We start from the raw sequence: 22330 nt of genomic DNA, 5'->3' as shown, positions 1-22330 counted from the left end.
AAATTCTGTATTCTTTTTCCTCCAAACACGACAACCTGTGTTTCTACCAAAAAGTTCTATTTTGGTTTGATCTGACCATAACACATTCTCCCAGTCCTCTTCTGGATCATCCAAATGCTCTCTAGCGAACCGCAGACGGGCCTGAACGTGTACTTTCTTCAGCAGTGGGACACGTCTGGCAGTGCAGGATTTGAGTCCCTGGCGGTGCATTGTGTTGCTGATAGTAGCCTTTGTTACTGTGGTCCCAGCTCTCTGTAGGTCATTCAATAGATCCCCCCATGTGGTTCTGGGATTTTTGCTCCCCGTTCTTGTTATCATTTTGACGTCACAAGGTGAGGAGGGAGTTGAAAGTCCGTGTTGCCCAACGACAGCCCCAAAACATCACTGCTCTAGAGGAGATCTGCATGGAGGAATGGGCCAAAAAACCAGCAACAGTGTGTGAAAAACTTGTGAAGAGTTACAGAAAACGTTTGGCCTCCGTTATTGCCAACAAAGGGTGAATAACAAAGTATTGAGATGAACTTTTAGTATTGACCAAATACTTTTTCCACCATGATTTGCAAATAAATTCTGTAAAAATCAAACTGGGATTTTCTGTTTTTTTCCACATTCTTCGTCTCATGGTTGAGGTTTATCCATGTTGACAATTACAAGCCTCTCTAATGTTTTCAAGCGGGAGAACTTGCACAATTAGTGGTTGACTAAATACTTATTTGCCCCACTGCATATATATACATATATATATACATATGTTCTGTTTACTAAACGCAATGCTATTATACACACCAGTACACACAATCACAAACTAATACACACTGGCTAATAACAGTAACATTTACTTCTGCATACTACACATGTACAGTACACAGTTTAATTCATTAATATTCACAAACACGCCCCCAAAGTAAAAGTCCCTTCTACACACAATAATCCTACAACACACAAGTGCACGGTAACACACCAGCAAAAAATGAATCTAAGTGAAAGTAGAGATGAAAGTCTGTGTCTAAATTCAGCTCCTTCGGCTATTTCCAGAGCACAATTCAAATGAATCAGCATCTCTACATCCGGCTGTCAATCTGTAGTGTGTTAGTCACTGGTAAATGAATTAATGGATTGATCGATTGGATTAAGGTCCTCATAAAGTTTTCCTTTCTGCACTAAAGCTGCGAGCTTTGAGTTCATCCTCAAGGTCTCTGTCATCAAGGTGGCGGCCAGCGGACCCGAGCAATAAAAAGACAAGATGATGAGAAGAAAAAGGCGAGCTGATGCCAAGCGCTCGAGACAACAAAGTCAGCAAACAAAGAGCATCGAAAAAAACAAGAGTCAGAGAAAAAGAAGATTCTGTCTCTGAGCTAGTTCCAAGAGTCAAGCCTGCAATCTTTATGCTGTTTGGCCATACAGGGGAGTTTAAAATATGAGTTTAATTCATTTCTTGATTAGACTCAAACTCAAAACACCCATCTCAAATCATCTTTCCCTCTTGAAAGTAACAGAAAGGCCATTAATCTGTTCAAATGTTTGTAACATGAAAAATATAATGTAGTTTCTACAAGCATGGAGGAAACTGAATGTTAAGAATTTAACAGGGAATACATCATGAATTAAATACTGTAATTCAATTCTCTGTGTCAAGCCCATCTTGCCCACTTGGGGGCTGATAATACAGTTAAGCAAACACAAATGAAGAATACAGTAGTTCACAACGACTGTAAGTGACTTTGTGAGGCATTTTTTGTACAGGATAAATCATATACAGTATGGTACCTGTGTTTTGTTATTGATTTATCTCTATGATTTGCTCCAATAGATAAATTAAAACTGTTCCAAACCAGTTACTATCGACACTAATCATTAGCATGTCAATGGTGTTTTCCATTGGACAGTATGTTAGCATCAACTTACCTGCGCCTATTTTTTTGTTTTGCTGTAGTTGATTTTTTTAGTTGTACGAACTACACATGTAATTCTTTGTTTCATGATGTCATCATGAAACCTGTCCTTGAATTGCTGACAATTTTCAAATGTCTTAATTTGTCTCAAGGCACAACTGAACCCAATACAGTATGATGTAATGATTACTTTAGCATGACTGAAACAGGGGAGCAGATTTTCTTCTGATACTCAATGTCAAACAACAGGTCCCTTGAGCCACCAGACCGAGCGGGGGGCCAGGCCCAGCAAGGGGTTGTTACTTTCTTTCACTATAGTGTGAACATGGCTGATTGTGCTGTGTGTGTGCTGATTATCAGCGGGCCATTTCAGACAACAAGCTGGCCGGGTGGGGCTGGTGTTCGTAGAGATATTTCAGTACTTTAAGATTATATTGTAGGTCCGCGCATCATTTTCCCTTTGTTTTTGACCCTCCCCTCGTCCAACTGTGCCCCCTTTACGGGCACAAACCAGACCCCTGGGGGCCCTGTGCACATGTGCGCCCCTACCCCCATAACCCCTTAAGTTCCACATATGATATCTTCCATTGTTTATATCGTTAGATTTACTTACTGAGAGAATCCTGTCATTTCTTTTTCTCTGCTTTTTAATGCTTTTAAGCAAATTTGAGTGTTACTTGAAGCGCTGTGTTTTTAAATACCTGCAACATGAAGCAATTATCAGAGAATCCCAAAATTTGAAAAAAAAACAACAGCAAAAAAGACAAAATGAATATGTGTAATAAGCGCTCTAATATCTATAACCCTTGCTAAAGCCTGGTTTTTTTGTCCTCATGGAACCTGCAGATGCATGTGTTGATGCATGTCTTTTTTTTTTTTTTCAAAAAGAAATGTCAAAATTTTGAATTAGTCTTAAAATCATGAAATGTTAGGTGTATCAAATGTGATACATTTGGCAATAAAGGGTTAAAATTTTGATGGTAATTTATTTGACCACTTGATATTTGTGTTTTATTTTTTTTTTATTAAATATTTGGAACAATATTATATAAAGATATAGAGTGGTACCTCTACATACAAAGTTATTTGGAACAATATATGAAGATAGACAGTGGTACCTCTACATACGAAGTTAATTTGTTCTACGACCTGGTCGAGATGATTGTATGTCGAGCAGGATTTCCCCATAAGAATACATTATAATTCCATCAATTCGTTCCACAGCCCGAAAATCTACACTGACTCCTTCATAAATGTTTCTGGTACTACTGCAAATAGCAATTACACAGAGCAAAACAAATAAATTATGAATAAAAAATCGGAAATAACAATATAATATTAGTAATAATAATAATAAGACCTGTAAAAATGTAACGAATCGGGTTGTAATGTGGAAGATGTGTTTTGCGTGGTGTACCTGAACGCACCGCTTGGCTGACTTGACAGAGTGAGGGAGGACTTTTTACTTTCACTTTGTTCAGCCGCGGCGGACAGTAGTCATGTTGTGTTGCACAAGTTCTGAAATAAAATGATTAAAAACCTGACGTAGCTGGCGATTTTGCCACAATAAGAATTGTCAACTTAAATTATAAAGGCTGGTGAACGGCGGTCGGAGGAGGACATTCTACGGCAGTATTGTCGGGCAAGTTCACGGACGCGCGCATCACGCTCATATTTTTCTATCATTTTCATCTTCATTTCAATGGTAAGCCTCTCCTTCTTTCCTTTTTTTCACCACCTGCACTAACATTCTTGGAACCCATGTTAATTTCTCTCACAAGAAAATCCACCGTGCGTCCGTCTTGCGAGAAAACAAAGAAACTGCGGTGCTGTCATAAATCGTCGTATTTCGAGCATAAAGTCGGATATAGAAAGAAATGGCGAGTCATATTTTAAGTCGTATGTCAAAAGATTGTGTGTCGTAGCGATCGTATGTCGAGGTACCACTGAATATTGTTTTAAGACAGACAAAAATCTCATGACATACAATTTTATCCATATCGCCCACCTCTATGTGTCCTTTGTCTAAAATTCATTCCATCTATCTGTTCACTAGATACCAAAATGTGGTGGCAAACAAAGTGCCGCAGGTGACACTTACAGTACATTCTTGTCATAGAGATGCCACACAATGGCAACAAAAAAAAAACAAACTTTTTCTACTGAAGCTCTGCAACTCACTTGAACATAGTTCCTCACCACTGAGAGGCCACAGCATGGTGGTAACGCACTTTTTGTAAAAAACAGTATCAAACAACAACCTGTTATGACTCTTTTTGATACAATATTGCAGATGATTTCCTGACTCAATCAAAGACACCCCCAGAAATACAACACACAACTACATGATGCGGCTTGGTAAAAAAAGCGACGAAAGAAGGAGCACACGACTACCAGCTGTGACTCACTACTACTGGAAGCGTCAAAGTGTGTGTTTGTGTATCTGTGACAACACACATTGGTTAAGAGACCATGACCATTGTTACACACACATACTTTATATGTGTAGGCGTCAGCAGGATGAAGATTGGTCGCCGCGCTTGAGCAGCACGGCGTAGGAGGCCCACTCAGCAGGACACACAAACACAAGGCAAACGCGTGCGTAGTTGCTATGGCGACACACAAGCGGACAAGGAAGGAAGGCGGGGAAGGGCGACTTACCCCAGTGTGGTCATGGTGACAATGGTGTACCAAAAGGAGGCCGGGATGGATGTGAAGGTGGAGCCTTTGGTCCCCTTCTCAGCATAGAACATAACGGTAGCGAAGATGATGATGGCCATGGTGAGCGAGAAGAGCAGGAAGCCCAGCTCCGAAGCGCAGCTCTTGAGTGTGTAGCCCAAAATCCTCAGACCTTGCGAGTGTCGCGAGAACTTGAAGATCCGGAAGACGCGGAAGACCCTCAGCGTCACAAAGGCGCCGCTCACGTCCTCATTCTCGGGCATGACCAGTCCAATGTAGTAGGGCATGATGGCCACCACGTCAATGACCGACATGACTGAGCGCATGAACTTGCAGCGACTGGGCGCGGCGAACAGACGCATCAGATATTCGAAGGTGAAGATGAGCACGCAAGCTGTGTCCATGCAGAAGAAGGCCAGTTGGTACTTCTCACCGCAAGGGAGGTCCTTGACTTTCCCCTTGGGGGGCCGGCAGGGGACTGTTTCTACAACGTTGGCAATAACCGACACGGCGATGAAGAAGCCTGTTACATAGTAGAAGACCAGCGCCATGGTGGATGTGTGCGGATTCTCGAAGGCTCGCCACAAGCGCTCTCTGGGGGTACTGTGTGGGGGCAAGGGTGCGTCCATTGCTTCGTTAGCTTCCGTGTCCTCAGCCAGGCGCTCCTGGTTCTCTTTTTTCCGGTCTCGATATTCCTTAATAGCAGAGGAGGGGAAATGGTCAACCATTTACACATCACAATATGGAGGGGGATGGAACCCAGCAATATATGAAATATCGACAAATTTTTGGACTATAAGGTGCACCCACCAGATTTGACAAGAAAACCATATTTGTTCATATTAAAGGCCGCACTGGACAATAAGTCGCAGCTTTCCACATTGTATTACATATTGATGCCAAAAGACAGGCAGCTCATTAGCCTGCAAAAATCTACAAATTAAGCTGCAACGAACTACAAGTCGCAGGGTTCAAAAGCAGGGGAACAAATAATGGCTTGTAGTCCAAAAATCACAATGATTGAGTCTAACTGAAGTTCCTCAACTCACTTCAACATAGTCCCTAGGCATAAAAATGAAAACTACATACATACTGTGACTATCTACAAAGAATAACTACATGCTGACTCACTGTAAAAAACAAGTTTATACCTCCATGCAGCAGTCGCCGATGATTTCCGGCACGATGCCGTAAAAGGCCAACTCCTCGTCGAAGGCCTGGATGCACTCGTGTCGTGGATAGTGCAGCTTCCCGGTGCGATAAAAGTTGAGGATGTGGCGGAACATTTCGGGGTCCCTGTCGAAGAAGTACTCCTGAGTGTCGTCGTTGTAGAAAAACTCCTTTTCCGAGGAGCCTAGCAGGGTGTCGGGATAACGGTCCAGTGTGTTCTTCCATGTCTAAACAAACAAAAACATATTCTAGATTTAGCTCAAAAGTGGTAAGGATGTGGTTAGGGTTGGAAATTGCACCGGGCAGACACAACGGTTAGGCTTTGTGCTTGGAACTTTGTTGGATTAAGAAGATGAAAGGATCCAACAATGAAATGATAAATCGATTGATAGAACAATACAGAACCATTGACTGACCAATAGAATGATATAGAACCACAGGTAGAACGATGGATTGACATAATGATAGGGGGATAGAAAACATAAACCCATTTTCATTACTGCTTATCCTTGACGGGATCGCAAGGTGCTGGAGCCACGTCCAGCTGACTTCAGTTAAAAGACAGACTACGCCCTAAATCATGGGTCTCCAAACCGGTCCTCAAGGGCCACTGTGGGTCCTGGTTTTTGTTCCAACCGATCGAGCACAGACATTTTAACCGATGAGGTTTCTGCTAAAACAAGCAGCACATGTCTGCAATCATTGATTACACTTGTAAGACACCAGATTGGTGAAAAGGTGTCGTGTTGTTGGAATGAAATCCTGCACCCACTGCAGCCCTATGTGGAATAGTTTGGAGACCCCTGCCCGAAACTGTCGCCAGTTTGTCAAGGAGTACACACAAAGACACCATTGAGCGGGAATTGATCCCACGCCGGCTGCGCCAATGTCAGGTGACTGTACCCTTATACCATCAGTGACGTTTTTGTTTTTTAGCTATAGTGTAACTGCTGTGTGGAGGATGAGAGAGAGGAGGAGCGAGCTCGACACTCCCCACGGCCCGCAGCAACAGCCAATAAGGCATGTGCCGTAGGACCCAGGCTGGTCTCCTGACACATCCATGTCGCCCCCAACCAGCCTTCGAGAGGTGGGTGCACAACCACCCCAAATGCTCACACCTACTACCTTAAGCCTGGCCCACACCCTCCGCCACTCCAGCCCCAATCCCGCCGAGAGCACGGTTTGGCCCCTGTGACCCCCAAGACTCAAGGTGGGACGGACCATCAGAGTCACAGCCCCCTACCCACCTTGTGCAGGGTAGCGCAACAACCACAGCAGGGGCCCATTGAGGACGTTAGGACAGAGGAGACAAAAGAGAATGAGAGGAGGCTACAACGGAATGGATTTGGTGTGGGAGCTAGGTTTTAGACTTAACTGTAATTATTTGGTTACCACTGATTAGTTTTAGCGTTTGGACCTTACCTGAAAGCGTACCCCGCTGACATTGACATAGAGGATTTCGTCCGATCTGGACGAGTTGTCCACAGGTGGTTTGGGCATGGTCTTCTTGGCCAGGGGCAGCCAGCCCACGGCTGCCGCCCGTGCAAATGGCAGCCATGTTGCCACGCCGGCTGCCATCTTGCATCAAACCCAATTGGACTGGCGAGAGGGGAGGGGTGTGTCACTGACCCTGCCCTGATTTCCTGGCGTGGTGGCGGCTTGACATGTTGACGAGGGGGAGGGGCAGAGGGAGGGAGGGGGTACAATCACTGCCGAGGGTCACGTCATTCAGAAAAATTTGCAGAAAGTCAAGATGATACTCAGGTAAGGAACAACATAAACTTCGCTGTTTGAATCCAAATGAATGCGTGTGTATGTGTGTGTGTTGGCACGCCGCAGCCTTATTAAATTGTGATGATGCTGGTGAAGTTGCAAGCTCAACACAATCTCCTCCTCCTCCTCTAAGTGTTTCTCGGCCTCATCTGCAGCTCCACGTCGCCACCGCCGCCGCCCTCTTCCTCCCTCACTCGTCCTTACTTCCTGTTGCCGTTCCCACTCTCATTGGGCCAAGCAGTGGCGGCTCAGCGCCCATGTTTGGTTATTCTGTCAGATGGAGAGAAAAAAAGGGACAAAGTGAGAAGGAGCAGATGCATATAAGAGTACAGAGGCCTCAAGAGGAAGGCTCTTAAAAAATCTACAGTAATCTGATTACTCAATCTGTGTGTGTGCGCACACGCACGTGAGAGCAGCAAGTCAGAGGAGTCCAGTCAGGCTGAAAGTTTGATTCATAATTCATGAACACACTTTTGACTTGTGCTCTGGGTGTGTGTGTGCAAGGAAGTTGGCAGGGAGAGGGTTGAAACCCTAACCTGAGCCCAACAGTACCACAGAGACTAAAGCATGACGGCAAAAAAGCATGTGGAGGACAGAAGCATGTACAAGACAGACATGAAGGCATGAAAACAGACATGTATAAAACAGACATACATTAAACACTAAATCTTGAAGACAGATGTCTGTAGGCCGAAACATGCAGGAGCATGAAACTCAAATAAAATAGAAATGTGTTGAATGAAACGTGAAGACGGATTGCATGTATAATGAAGGAGGTAAAAGACTGAAGCATGTGGACCGTAGCATTTAGACAGAAGAATGTAGAAGACTGAAACACATGGATGAAAGCAAGTAGAAGACTGGAGCATGTAGAAAATGGAAACATGTACAATGAAGCATATGAAGGACAGTAACAGAAATGTGTACACGAGCGAAACATAAAGACAGAAAAACATGTAGATACGCATGGAGAAGTCTTAACTAATTCACGGCCATTGACCGCAATAGGCTGTGATCATTCACCGACAGCCTTCCAAGCTGAAATGGATTGGACGTCTATCGCTGTGAATGACAGCCAAGGTCCTAAAAAATGGTGATCATGTCAAAAAATGAAAAATGCTGCACTAATGTAATTTTACATGTAGAAAATTAAATGCATTTTAGTGCCAAATCGATCTCATATTTTTCCATTTTACAGTTATTTTATTCAAAACAATGCATCAGGCAACACCCATATTCATCAGCAATTCTTCAATTTTACAGTTATTTTATTCAAAACAATGCATCAGGCAACAACCATATTCATCAGCAACTCTGGTTGTGACATCACAACCATTATTGATTATCATGCCTAGCTTTGCATGTGCTAGCTTGTGTATGTTGACAGAATGACAGAACACGGCAAGAACAGAATAGAAAGCCTATAGATAACATGCGAGCAAAAATCCCATCAGCCCACTCTAGTTGTTATCTCATTTGCTCCCAAAAATGTATAAATACGTTCTATTTTTAATTGTTTCAGTGTCCCAACGTTTTTTTTTTCACAAAAGACATTTCTGGGTTCTGATTCAACTTAGCTCCAATGCACAACGCCAAAAAATCAATTTTAAAGCAATAAAACTGGCCACCGGAAGGCAGTAGCGCATTTGGTAAGACCCGCAACCCGATTCAACGGAACGAACGGCTGGCCGAACGGCCAAAGCGCTGGCAGAAGACGACCGAATGGACGTCCAGGATGCCAGACGGCGGACGACCGAGCAGAATGACCGGGACCACCAGTGCAGCGGACGATGCCGTTGAGTCCGTGCTGCTTGCCAAGCAGAGACAGGCGGCGATGAGGGAAAAGTTGACCCCCGCTGTCGTGGCCACAACTGCGTCATCTCTCCGTTAGTTATGTGTAAATAAATTGTTACTTTGCTATCAAAAGCTCTATTTGTCTTGTTGTTTATGTTATTTTGTAAAAAGAAAACATTATTCAGATGTTTGGGATGTAACTAAAGCAAAAAAAGCTGTGTTAAAGTCAAAGTTATGTTTAGAATGTAAACTTTCACAAAAAGCTCCATTTCTCAGTTGTTTCATCAGAAATTGGAAAATTGCTCAAACGAAGCTATTTTCTAATGCTGATTTCGAAAGAATGGAAAAAGATGTGAACAAACTTTTTTTTTTCCTGCTGAAAGAAGAGAGTCTAATCTTGCCTTTGGTGGGTTCCATGTTTATATAGAAATAGAACAGAATTTTCTGTGGGCCTTGCAAAATCAGTCAAAATCCAGTAAAACTGCCGGGAGCGAAGGGGATTGCACCGGTGAAAATGGCAGGGAGTGAATGAGTTAAATTAACTTCCCTCTGGTGATTTTTTTTCTTTTTTTACTGAGCAAGGCAAAGGCAGTTGAGGAAGGAAGAGTAATTAAGGATTTACTTTAATTATTAAGCCTGTTCTGTCAGTTTTTGATGGATATGTGTCAAAAATATGTTCTGCTCTCATTTTAAAGTCACTTGGTATATTTAGATCTAAGTATTTGTAGATATAGATTTATTAGGAAAATTAATCTTCACTGACTGTACAGAAAATTACACAGAGTACATTACATTACACATATCAAACATAAAACACTGACAGGGCCAAAAAACAATGATGGTAAACTTAGGGGTCATAGGGGTCTGCTGTTTAGGTCAGCTATAACTGTCGGTATCAGGCGGCTTCTTCTTTGTGTTTAATAGGACCTTTAACATTCGAGCTGCACAATATTGGAAAAAAATGACATTACGACTTTTGGGGGTTTGCGATATCTATATTGCGATATTAAAACTAGAAGAATTTTCACCAAATTGGGAAGACTTTGGTAGACTGACCATGACTACTTTGTATTCACATTATACCCATTAATCAAGGTAAAAAGGGGTTCATCTGGGAATGATGAAGTTTTCTATATATAAAAGGGATCTTGGAGGCCGCGTTTTTGCACACTTGCTGCTTTAAGGAAGCAAACAAAAGTTTACATGTTAAAAAATATATATATATATTGCATGTCCTGCGACTGGACTATTGCGCACGCGCACATTGCGATGGCGATGTTCAAATGATATATTGTGCAGGCCTATTTAACATGATGAAAAAAACACGAGGACAAAAGCATGAATACAGACGCCTTAGAAATCAAATGCCTAAATGAAAAAGAAGCATGTAGACTGAAGACCGAAGACGCAGTACATCGAGGAGGAATATTTGCTTCATAGCTGGGGTAAATCTTAGGGAGAGCGAACAGGCTGACATCACACAAAAACCTGCGCTGAGTCATATAGTATAACACAGGGGTCCCCAACCGCCGGGCCGTGGACCCCGCATTTGCTACCGGGCCAGACAGAAGTAATAATTTATTAATGACTGCATTCTGGCCAAATTAACTTTGGCCTGTTCCCATTAACACACCAATATCCCTTTCTACTGTAGATATAATACTACAGGATAGAATGTCGTCATAGAAATCCATTGATTGGACTTCTAGCAGTACATCTTGTTTTGCATATCTACTGTATGTGCGCTTGTCCTCGATAATAACGTCTGACGTAGGGCGGGCGCATCACATTTGTTCCCGGAAATAATTCACTCCAACACTAGAATGACTGAAAAAAAGACGTCTTTGAACAGATTTTTTACGGGGAAAAGGGCACCTGATGAGCCAGAAGATGAGCCTACAACCTCGAGGAAAACAAAATCCACGCTACTTCCCAATCACTAAAGACCCACAAACTGCGAAGGAGTGGATTTGTGACCCGTTCCTGAATAAACCGAGTGATTCGAGCATGTCTGTACAAAAATCAGCCTGTAGAGATTGCAAATGACGGCGACCTTAAACGTACAGTACATTTGAGACAACAACTCTACCGAGGTTCTGGGTTAAAGTCATTCCGGAATATCCTGACATCGCTACGAGAGCACTGAAAACAGTGCTACAATTTCCAACATCGTATCTTTGTGAAGCAGGCTTCTCTCACTCTCCCATCACACCGAGATGGGACCATCTCACCTCAACAAAACAAGCTCAGGCCTCCCACTGATTCAGCGGGTGAGTTATATTTTCCTTGCACTTAACACAACGGGGCTAAAAACAAATGCTATTTTACATTTGCTGTATTTTTCTGCAGCACATTACCAGTGTTCTGACAAATTTTGCATGCGCGTAATGTTAAAAATGGCCGCGAATGCAGCGATTCCAAAGTAAACACTACAAACTTTCTTTAAAGAAAGGAATTACTTATGTTTGATCATGGACGGACATGTAGAAAAGAGTCCAACTGAATATAATTCACCGCCACAAAAGCTTTGGGAGCAAAATTTTATAAGGGTACAAAATTTGACAGAACACCGGTCTGTGAAAAAAAGACCCAAATAACACCAGTCCGTGGTGCAAAAAAGGTTGGGGACCCCTGGTCTAACACATACTTGCAAAGATTGCCTTTGACACGTAGAGTCAAACTATTTTTGGCCCCCTGCCAGGCTAAAACAGTGCAAAAAAAGAAAGTATAAAAAGTATACAACTGCATTGTATCCACGTCTGATGTTACAGGTGAAAACGCAATGGTGGCATCTTATGGCGAATATGTAAACAAACCTGTACCAGCTCTCTGCCATTGCACTGGGAATTCCTGTCTAGCATAATAAGAGAGATTTCTCGTCTATGAACAAAATTTTACACCTCTTTGTACATTTTTTTTTTTCAAGTTAATTTATTTAACTTTTAAAAGAAATAAATTATCTTTAAGATTCACTAGGATTTAGGTAAAATGAAAAATACCGTATTGGCCCGAATATAAGACGATGTTTTTTTGCACTGAAATATGACTGAAAAAGTGGGAGTTGTCTTATATTCGGATCTAGACATTATACCCATTCACGACGCTTGATGGCGCCAGATATCAATTAAGCGAATACTGAACTTCAGGAGTAATGTTCTGTCATGACAGATCTCAGTTACTCTCAAGTTTAACCAGTTTGCATTATTTTATTGCAATGTTTTCCCTTATTCAGATTTGTATCAAGACTACAGTTACAGTTAGACTTCACTTTGATGGTTAATGCAGTCATTGCAATTTTGTTGTTTCATTACAATAGATTGGTTAATTTACATTTAAAAAACCAGAAGCCATTCATTTACGAATGTGGATGCACTTTAGTTAACATATTTAAATGTTCAGATGATAAGATTTGAATGAGGCAAAATAGCATGCTTTTTCTCTCAAATATATTTTTACAATCATCTGTTTCAGATGTACGGGACTGTAATTATTTTCTGTATCAAAATGAATTTGGTGTTCAAAAAGTCTTTTTTCAAACTTGAGTCCTGAAAAAGAGGGGGTCGTCTTATAATCAGGGCCGTCTTATATTCGGGCAAATACGGTATGTATTTTTGTCTGTTAAAACTATTTCAAGATCGTGCCTTTTTGTAAGACTCTACATTTATCTATGGTTAACTTATTAGCTGGCACTGACGGTGCTAGACGTCCAATTCATTTTGACTGGGAAGAAGTGCCACTACAAAGCAATAACAAGTATACTTGTGTTTAATTTGACTACAATTCTATGTGTTGTGTCACAGCTTGGACATCATTAGCTTTGCATTAGCTTCAAAGGTAAAGAAATGGAAAACACGCATCTACTACAAGTCATACACGGGCTTTTTACCCTAAATGCAAAAGTTAAAGTGTGACACGTTTTTTGTTCTTTTATTTACAGGTGGAAAACAAGGCGAGGGAAGACAACTTGATGTGCCTCACAAAAACACTTACAAAGATGGGCATATATCAAGACTACGTGCATTCTACCTTTATGATGGAAGGCTCGATTTATGCTCCACCTTCGTTAATATTTTTCTAATAAGTTTATAAATTGCGATTTCTTGACCTGTTTTGCACAAGCAGCAATTGTTTTAAATACAACAGCAAAATGGAATCATGTTGTCCGAAAGTTTTATTGCGATTAATAACTGCAATAAAAAAGAATGACATACTATCTGTGTTAATATGTACATGTGTGATGAGCTCATAATAGAATAACTATAACCTAACTAGATATAAATTACCCTATACAGTGCTGGCCAAAAGTGTTGGCACCCCTGCAATTCTGTCAGATAATGCCCAATTTCTCCCAGAAAATGATTGCAAGTACAAATGCTTTGATAGTAATATCTTCATTTATTTTGCTTAAAATGAAAAAACACACAAAAGAGAATGAAAAAAATAAAAATAAATCATTATGATTTTACACAAAACTCCAAAAATGGCCCGGACAAAAGTATTGGCACACTCAGCCAAATACTTGGTAGCACAACCTTTAGAAAAAATATTTGCGAACAGCCGCTTCCAGTATCCATCACTGAGTTTCTTACAATGCTCTGCTGGAATTTTAGACCATTCTTCCCTGGCCAACTGCTCCACGTCTCTGAGATTTGAAGGGTGTCTTCTCCAAACTGCCATTTTCAGATCTCTCCACAGGTGTTCTATGGGATTCAGGTCTGGACTCATTGCTGGCCACTTTAGAAGTCTCCAGTGCTTTCTCTCAAACCACTTTCTAGTGCTTTTTGAAGTGTGTTTTGGGTCATTGTCCTGCTGGAAGACCCATGACCTCTGAGGGAGACCCAGTTTTCTCATACTGGGCCCTACATCATGCTGCAAAATTTGTTGGTAGTCTTCAGACTTCATAACACCGTGCACACGGTCAAGCAGTTCAGTGCCAGAGGCAGCAAAGCAACCCCAAAACAACAAGGAACCTCCGCCATGTTTGACTGTGGGGACCGTGTTCTTTTCTTTGAAGGCATTGTTTTTTTCCTGTAAACTTTACAGTATGTTGATGCCTTTTCGCAAAAAGCTCAACTTTTGTCTCATCTGACCAGAAACATTCTTCCAAAACGTTTTTGGCTTTTTCAGGTAAGTTTTGGCAAACTCCAGCCTGGCTTCTTTAGGTCTCTGGGTCAAAAGTGGGGTCTTCCTGGGTATCCTGCCATAGAGTTCCTTTTCATCCAGACGCCGACAAATAGTACGGGTTGACACTGTTGTGCCCTCGGGCTGCAGGACAGCTTGAACTTGTTTGGATGTTACTCGAAGTTCTTAATCTACCATCCACATAATCTTTCGTTGAAATCTCTCATCAATTTTTCTTTTCCACATCTCGAGGGGGTTAGCCACAGTGCCATGGGCTTTACACTTATTGATGACACTGCGCACGGTAGACACAGGTACATTTAGAAGCGATTGACCATGCTTCCTCACAATTTTGCTTCTCAAGTCCTCAGACAGTTCCTTTGGTCTTCTTTCTTTTTTCCATGCTCAATGTGATACACACAAGGACACAGGATAGAGGTTGAGTCACGTTTAATCCATTTTAACTGGCTGCAAGTTTGATTTAGTTATTGCCACCACCTGTTACGTGCCACAGGTAAGTAACAGGTGCAGTTAATTACACAAATTAGAGAAGCATCAAATTATTTTTCAAAGGGTAGCAATACTTTTGTCAGTCTCATTTTTGGAGTTTTGTGTAAAATGATAATGATTTTGTTTTATTTCCCATTCTCTTTTGTGTTTTTTCATTGCAAGCAAAATAAATGAAGATATTACTACCAAAGCATTTGTAATTGCAATCATTTTATGGGAGAAATTGAGCATTATCTGACAGAATTGCAGGGGTGCCAATATTTTAGGCCAGCAATAGTATTTCCTCGTAACAACATATTATTTGTAATTTCGCCTCATTTTGGTCACTCCGGCGTATCAATCTACACCTCATGTTAACACAGGCTGCACAGATTGTTAAAATTTTGTCCACGAACGATCAACGAATTGATATGAACAAACGTGTAATCTTTTGGGTGGATCCTTTAGGGTTAAAGATGCAAGCCAAATCCTTAATCTGGTGCTGGTTTGGATTTAATGCGTATGGCGAGGTAGATCCACACTGGCGCTTTGAAGCTGGACGCTGTTCAAAGCATTCCACTTACAAGCATATATATATAGGCGCTTCCTGGAGTTCACAAAACCAAGCACAGCACAGAAAGTCCCAGAGTCCCATCTACGTCGTGCTGAATTTTGGAGATTCTGTGGGTTCGTCTGGTTTGATTAAAAAAGTTTGTTTAAAACTTTGTCTATTACAACTGAAATTCATGGCGGTCTGTCTGAGCCAAACTGAAGTCTGGAGCAAAAAATGTCAAAGATGGCACCGCCCAATTTTCGCTCAGGAAACTTATCTATAGACTGAAACAGTTTTAGAGCCTGATATGGCTCGTCAACACTGACTCAGACTCATTACATTCATTGCACTCACTGATTCGTATTCTGACTAAGACAGACTCTGACTCAAATACGCTCATTTCCTTTTACTGAATTAAAGAGCTGCACATGTTATTGATAACTCCCAAAAAATAAATTCCTCTTGCCAAAACGCTGACTCGTAAATATGCATAGTCGCAGACCCTCATACACATACCAAATCGCTGCACAGGTAGATATAGAATTATAATTATACATAGAATAGATAAACATTATTGTAAATCACAATAAATGATTGATACAAACTCCAATTTCAATGAAGATGGGTTTTCTGTTTTGCATTAAATGATTTAAATGAATGAAGTACCGTACGTAACACAGCCACATAGTAAATATACAAATTGTTGAATGTTATACCAGCATCAAGTTCCAAAAAGTATGCGGCGGTGGCCGCATAAGATTTGGAATGTTGAGTAACACGCAAAAAATATTTCATAGGTCAACAGGTTAATTAGGAACACAAGACTGACATAACTGGGTATAAAAGAAGCCTCAGTGAACGGCTCAGTTGTTCACAAGCAAGGTTGGGGTAACATTGGTCTCAAAACAATGATTCACAATGTGAAACTGGAATTAATTAAGGTATTTCATTATCAAAAGATTCAAGGACTAGGCTAAATGACGAGGGGGGAAAAAACGATGTTTAAAAAAAGGGAGAAAAGAACCTCTTAAACTCTAGCATGCCAAACAAAAGCCATATATATCAACAACACCCAGAAACAGCACCGGCTTCTCCTCACCTGAGCTCATCTAAGATGGCCCGGCATAGAATAGAAAAGTGTGCTGTAGTTTGACGAGTCAATTTTTCAAATTTCTTTGAACTTTATAAACGTAGTGACCTCCAAGCCAAAGAGAAGAAGGACCAGTCAGTCGCAAAATTAAAAAGTTAGCATCTACGATGATATGGGAGTGTGTTAGTTCCCCTTGAATGGGTAACTTACACACCTCTGTATATCAATGGAGATGCAGACTCTTGAGCAACAATGGGAAATAATTACACCTACAATGTCAAGATTCCTGAATTCTTATTGAGTGTTGTTAAAAAGAAAGGATGAAGGACTCACACTCACTTGCCAAGATTTAAACTGACTCAGATGGACTTAGATTAGCACAAACCTCTTAAAACAGATTCACAAACTTGTAAAGAATATGAATCGTATAAAATCACGGGTACTTGAGTGGACTGAAACGGAATCTTAAAGCTAATATTATACACTCAGCGAGACATATAGACCCAACAACGCATATACAGTACTCACACTGTACGCTAACTTGTACCTACCCATGCCAACTTGCACTGACCTGACCTAAACTGAGTCATATGGGCTCAAAGTTACATGTATAGGCTAAAATGGAATATCACAGACTTGCACAGGCACGAGCTAGGCTTGCACTCACTAAGTCACATGGGTGCACACTGACATGCATAGACTCACACTGACTATGAACGTATAGACCTACTGTATATTCACTGACACGAACACACCCACGGACTCAAACTGACTCATAAAGACTGGCACTGCCTTCTATAGATTAAAATAAGACTTATTTCAAACGGACTCACATAAACATACGACTCAATGAACTTCTCATGCTTGAAAAAAAGTCATCGTAGTGGAAACTAGAGTCAAGTCTGTGTGTTCATGAACTATTCATATTAATAACGTGTGTGTGCGCATGCGCACTAACAAACATAAATGTAGATACACCAAAGTTCATCACTAATTTAACAACAGGGTTATGTCACAAACACTTCTTACATGGGTTGAGTTCTAGTCACTTTGTATAATGTTGTCATTCATCATCCTCCTGCAGCTTGCTCAATAAACTTCCATTCTATTCTATCCCATCCCATTCTATTCTGGGCATCAGTGAATGTGGAGCACATCTCATCCTACTTACCTCTTACCTCTGCTGCTTCTGATGCTCCACCAACAGGAAGAGGAGGAGGAGGAGGATGAAGATGATGAGGAGGAAGAAGTTTCCAAATGAAGAGCGGGGTGTTTGATGAAGAAAAGGTAAAGATGGATAGGTCTTCTTTTACGTTCTTGTGCTGTCGTGCTTTGGTGCCGCGGCAACAAGCACATCTGCTGTCATCCTCTCTCTCTATTCCACGCACACACACACACACACACACACATCCACACACCCAAGCTCCACCTCCATTAGCTTGCTCGACCCTCTTGCTTTTCTCACTCTCCTTCTGTTTGTTGCCATTTCTCACTTCTTACCTTCTATGACCACAAACACACACTGAAACTCATATACACACACGTAGACATACTTACACACTCATTGGCATTGAAATGTCAGGGCCACCTGGGCATACCCAAAAGTATAATTCCACGCACACATGCTCTCGGGTCATCATGTAATGATAAGCAGCAGCCATGTTGATTGTGATCAACAATTCTTACTTTTCATGCTTTTAGTTGTGTTGTCGTCCAATCCATTTGAACTTTTATGTGTTTGTTGCCTAACCTGACCCGGACACTCTTGTCAATGAGATGTTTTTGCTCCTATTAACAGCAATAGAGGTCTAATCCTTTTTTATTTGGAGGGCTGACTGGTCATCATTGATGGCCAGCCCTTCTAGCTCAACTAGACACTCCGCTCTCAGAATGCAGATCTACTGGTAGTTCCCAGGGTTTCTAAGAGTACTATCGGAGCTAGAGCCTTTAGCCACCAAGCCCGTTTTATGGAATCAGCTTCCAGCTAATATTAAAGAAGCCGAGACAGTCTGCACATTTAAGATTAGATTAAAAACTTTCCTATTCAGCAAAGCTTATGGTCAGGCTAGTTGAAGTCGGAGTAGACTCAAAGTTTAGTCTAAGCTGCACTAGAAGCTATAAAGCTGGGGGAAGTACAGCCACTGAGTTCTATCTCCTTTTTTCTCACTCTACCTACCACTTATCTTACTTTATTTCTATTTTCTAATGTTAATATCTAGTTGTCTAGTCTCTTCATCACTAGTCACCCGGTGTCCCCTTTCCCCCCTCCCCTCTGGGGAGGGGCTATATTTCAGCTGCAGCCTCCTGACTGTCCGGACCCCAAGCTGGATGAACGTCCTCGTTGCTACCCCCGTCTCATCTGGCTAGATGGACCTCTTCTTGTTCCTTTACTCCACCGCATTTTTTACGGACTGTAACCTCGCCTGCTAATTCCCATTAGCGGTCCTGGGGCTTCCTGTCTATCCGTCCTGGGAGTGGATCTCTCCTGACTGTGGTACTCCCCAAGGTTTCTCGTTTTCTCCCGAAGACTCTGGAGTTTTTGGAGTTTTTCCTTGCCGACATGGAGGGTCTAAGGATGGGGAATACCCAGGACTTGAATTTATTTATTCGTCTTTGTTGCTTCGTTTGCTGTTTCTGATTGTGTATCATATTGCCTCTGCAAAGCCCTTTGAGACAACATTTTTCTGATCTAGGGCTATACAAATGAAATTGAATTGAATTGAATTGAACTATATAGGATATATAAAGTGGGGCAAATAAGTATTTAGTCAACCACTAATTGTGCAAGTTCTCCCACTTGAAAATATTAGAGGCCAGTAATTCTCAACATGGGTAAACCTCAACCATGACCGACAGAATGTGAAAAAAAAAACAGAAAATCACATTGTTTGATTTTGAAAGAATTTATTTGCAAATCATGGTGGACAATAAGTATTTGGTCAATACCAAAAATTCCTCTCAATACTTTGTTATGTACCCTTTGTTGGCAATAACGGAGGCCAAACGTTTTCTGTAACTCTTCACAAGCTTTTCACACACTGTTACTGGTATTTTAGTCCATTCCTCCATGCAGACCTCCTCTAGAGCAGTGATGTTTTGGGGCTGTCGTTGGGCAACACAGACTTTCAACTCCCTCCATAGATTTTCTATGGGGTTGAGATCTGAAGACTGGCTAGGCCACTCCAGGACTTTGAAATGCTTCTTACGAAGCCAGTCTTTTGTTGCCCTGGCTGTGTGTTTGGGATCATTGTCATGCTGAAAGACCCAGCCACGTCTCATCTTCAATGCCCTTGCTGATGGAAGGAGATTTCCACTCAAAATCTCTCGATACATGGCCCCATTCATTCTTTCCATTACACAGATCAGTCGTCCTGGTCCCTTTACAGAAAAACAGCCCCAAAGCATGATGTTTCTACTCCCATGCTTCACAGTGGGTATGGTACAATTCAGTATTCTTTCTCCTCCAAACACGAGAACCTGTGTACCAAAAAGTTCTATTTTGGTTTCATCGGACCATAAGACATTCTCCCAGTCCTCTTCTGGATCATCCAAAAGCTCTCTAGCGAACCGCAGACGGGCCTGGACGTGTACTTTCTTCAGCAGGGGGACACGTCTGGCAGTGCAGGATTTGAGTCCTTGGCGGCGCATTGTGTTACTGATGCCTTTGTTACTGTGGTCCCAGCTCTCTGTAGGTCATGCACTAGGTCCCCCCGTGTGGTTCTGGGATTTTTGCTCACCGTTCTTGTTATCATTTTGACGCCACAGGGTGAGGAGGGAGTTGAAAGTCCGTGTTGCCCAATGACAGCCCCAAAATATCACTGCTCTAGAGGAGATCTGCATGGAGGAATGGGCCAAAATACCAGCAACAGTCTGTGAAAAGCTTGTAAAGAGTTACAGAAAACGTTTGGCCTCCGTTATTGCCAACAAAGGGTACATAACAAAGTAATGAGATGAACTTTTGGTATTGACCAAATACTTATTTTCCACCATGATTTGCAAATAAATCCTTAAAAAAATCAAACAATGTGATTTTCTGTGTTTTTTTCTGTCTCTCATGGTTGAGGTTTACCCATGTTGACGATTACAAGCCTCTCTAATATTTTCAAGTGGGAGAACTTGCACAATTAGTGGTTGACTAAATACATATTTGCCCCACTGTATGCTGTCAGTGGCAACGAATGCATTCATCTCAATGTGTTTTATCCTGGCTATATAAAGGTTAATAATCGCCCTCATCATCATGACGGTATCATGGCTTAGTGGGGTAAAGGTAGTTCCAAGCAATCATACCTTCGAGCAAATGTGCGCACGATCACTCAATAATGAATGCCAGGCGCGCTGGTCAGCTGTCGTTTTGCCGACATTGCACTCGCTGCATCAAAGTTTCATGGCCTAAAGTTACCGCATCAGCACTAGGTCATGTATCCACTAGGGGGCAGTCTCTTAGGGAGCCACTTGGTCCTGCTTACTCCTTGACATCCCGAAGAAAATGACTGTTCAAGACTCTCACAGACTTCCAAGAATCAAAACGGACTCAAATTGAGTTGTAAAAAATTGTACAGACTCACACTGACTTATACTATTGGCAAAACATGGTTACAGATTCAAATGGACTCAAACTCAGTAATACTCACAAACAATGACTTTTCGTATAAACGCAAGTGACCTCTATTTTAGACTCAAGCTGAATCATGTGGACTGACACTCATTTCATATAGACTCACAATGACTCATACATACTCAAACTGACTGTTGAAAATTCATTGACTGATGGAGACTCACATTGAGTGTTAACACACAATTAGTCAGTACTCAACCTGAGTCGGATAGATCCACACTGCACCAGACTTGAATTTCCACACTGACTCATACTCATTCATACTCTTGGTTACTAGGAATGAAACAGTTTCTTGAAGACTCACATTGAATCAAGTCGATTCATATGAACTCAAACTGGTTAACACAGACTCTCATGTACTGACCCGAATAGACTCACACTGACAGCAAAAGGTTCAACCAGACCTGTCCAGATTCAAAGTGTTTTGATGTACAGCAAGATGAAAAGAAATATATAACATAGGACAAAATGATCCAGGGTAGCATGAGCTGAAGAAAGCAACAGCAATAAATGCAATGGGATAAAAGCAAATAATAAAAGAATAAAAAATAATAAAAGGCTGTGTTTACGTTGAGGCAGACATCGACATTTTTATGAGTTTTTTTCCCTCTGGAGGACGTACAGACGGCGGTGTGCAGAGGAAGAGGAAGACCACCACTACTGGCACGATTATGAAGACACTCTAAACCAAAGCCAACTATAGATTCCAGAGATATAAATGTCTAGAATTACAACAGCCTTGATATGTGATTCAATTTGTAAAAAGATTGTCAGAAAAATACTCAAGTAACGTATAAATACCTGGTTGAGCTAGGCAACCAGGTAACAATGATAGACAGGGTGACCCAAAAAAAAGTTTACACTCAGTTGACTGCTTGTTTAAAAGCCATTGAAACATATCTAAATAGGTTGTCATGCTTAAGTGATTCTTTAAGGTCACTCAATGCAGCTGGCAATCTCTCGTCTCTACAATTCCTGTGCTTCTGCTGAAAATGAAGAAAACTTTAGCTGTACCTGAATTGCTGCGTGCCGGTCTGACACCTACTGAGATTGCGGCAAATCTGAGAATATCCAGATGTGCAGTCTACAAAGTTAAAAAGAAGCTGAAAGATACTGGAACAGCCTCACGAAAACCTGGGTCTGGAAGTGCC

General features: G+C 41.5%; 1 protein-coding gene across 2 annotated transcripts in view; it reads right to left on the bottom strand.

Moving 5' to 3' along the window:
• Positions 1-17972, bottom strand: part of kcnd1 (potassium voltage-gated channel, Shal-related subfamily, member 1) — a 35655-nt gene extending 17683 nt beyond the window's left edge. Inside the window, exons 1-4 of one of the 2 annotated variants that reach the window (XM_057829609.1) lie at positions 17733-17972; positions 7164-7784; positions 5723-5968; positions 4554-5266 (exon numbers count right to left, since the gene is read on the bottom strand). In XM_057829609.1, the coding sequence (XP_057685592.1) occupies positions 4554-5266; positions 5723-5968; positions 7164-7319 (1115 nt within the window). In that variant the 5' untranslated portion in view covers positions 7320-7784; positions 17733-17972. The remainder of the gene's footprint in view (positions 1-4553; positions 5267-5722; positions 5969-7163; positions 7785-17732) is intronic. The other variant, XM_057829611.1, reaches the window with a different exon arrangement.
• Between the last annotated feature and the right edge of the window lie 4358 nt (positions 17973-22330).

Source organism: Corythoichthys intestinalis, chromosome 2 (genome assembly GCF_030265065.1).
Source record: "Corythoichthys intestinalis isolate RoL2023-P3 chromosome 2, ASM3026506v1, whole genome shotgun sequence".
NCBI lineage: Eukaryota > Metazoa > Chordata > Actinopteri > Syngnathiformes > Syngnathidae > Corythoichthys > Corythoichthys intestinalis.
Note: the sequence above shows the minus strand (reverse complement) of the source record. Positions and strands in the feature narration are given on the sequence as shown.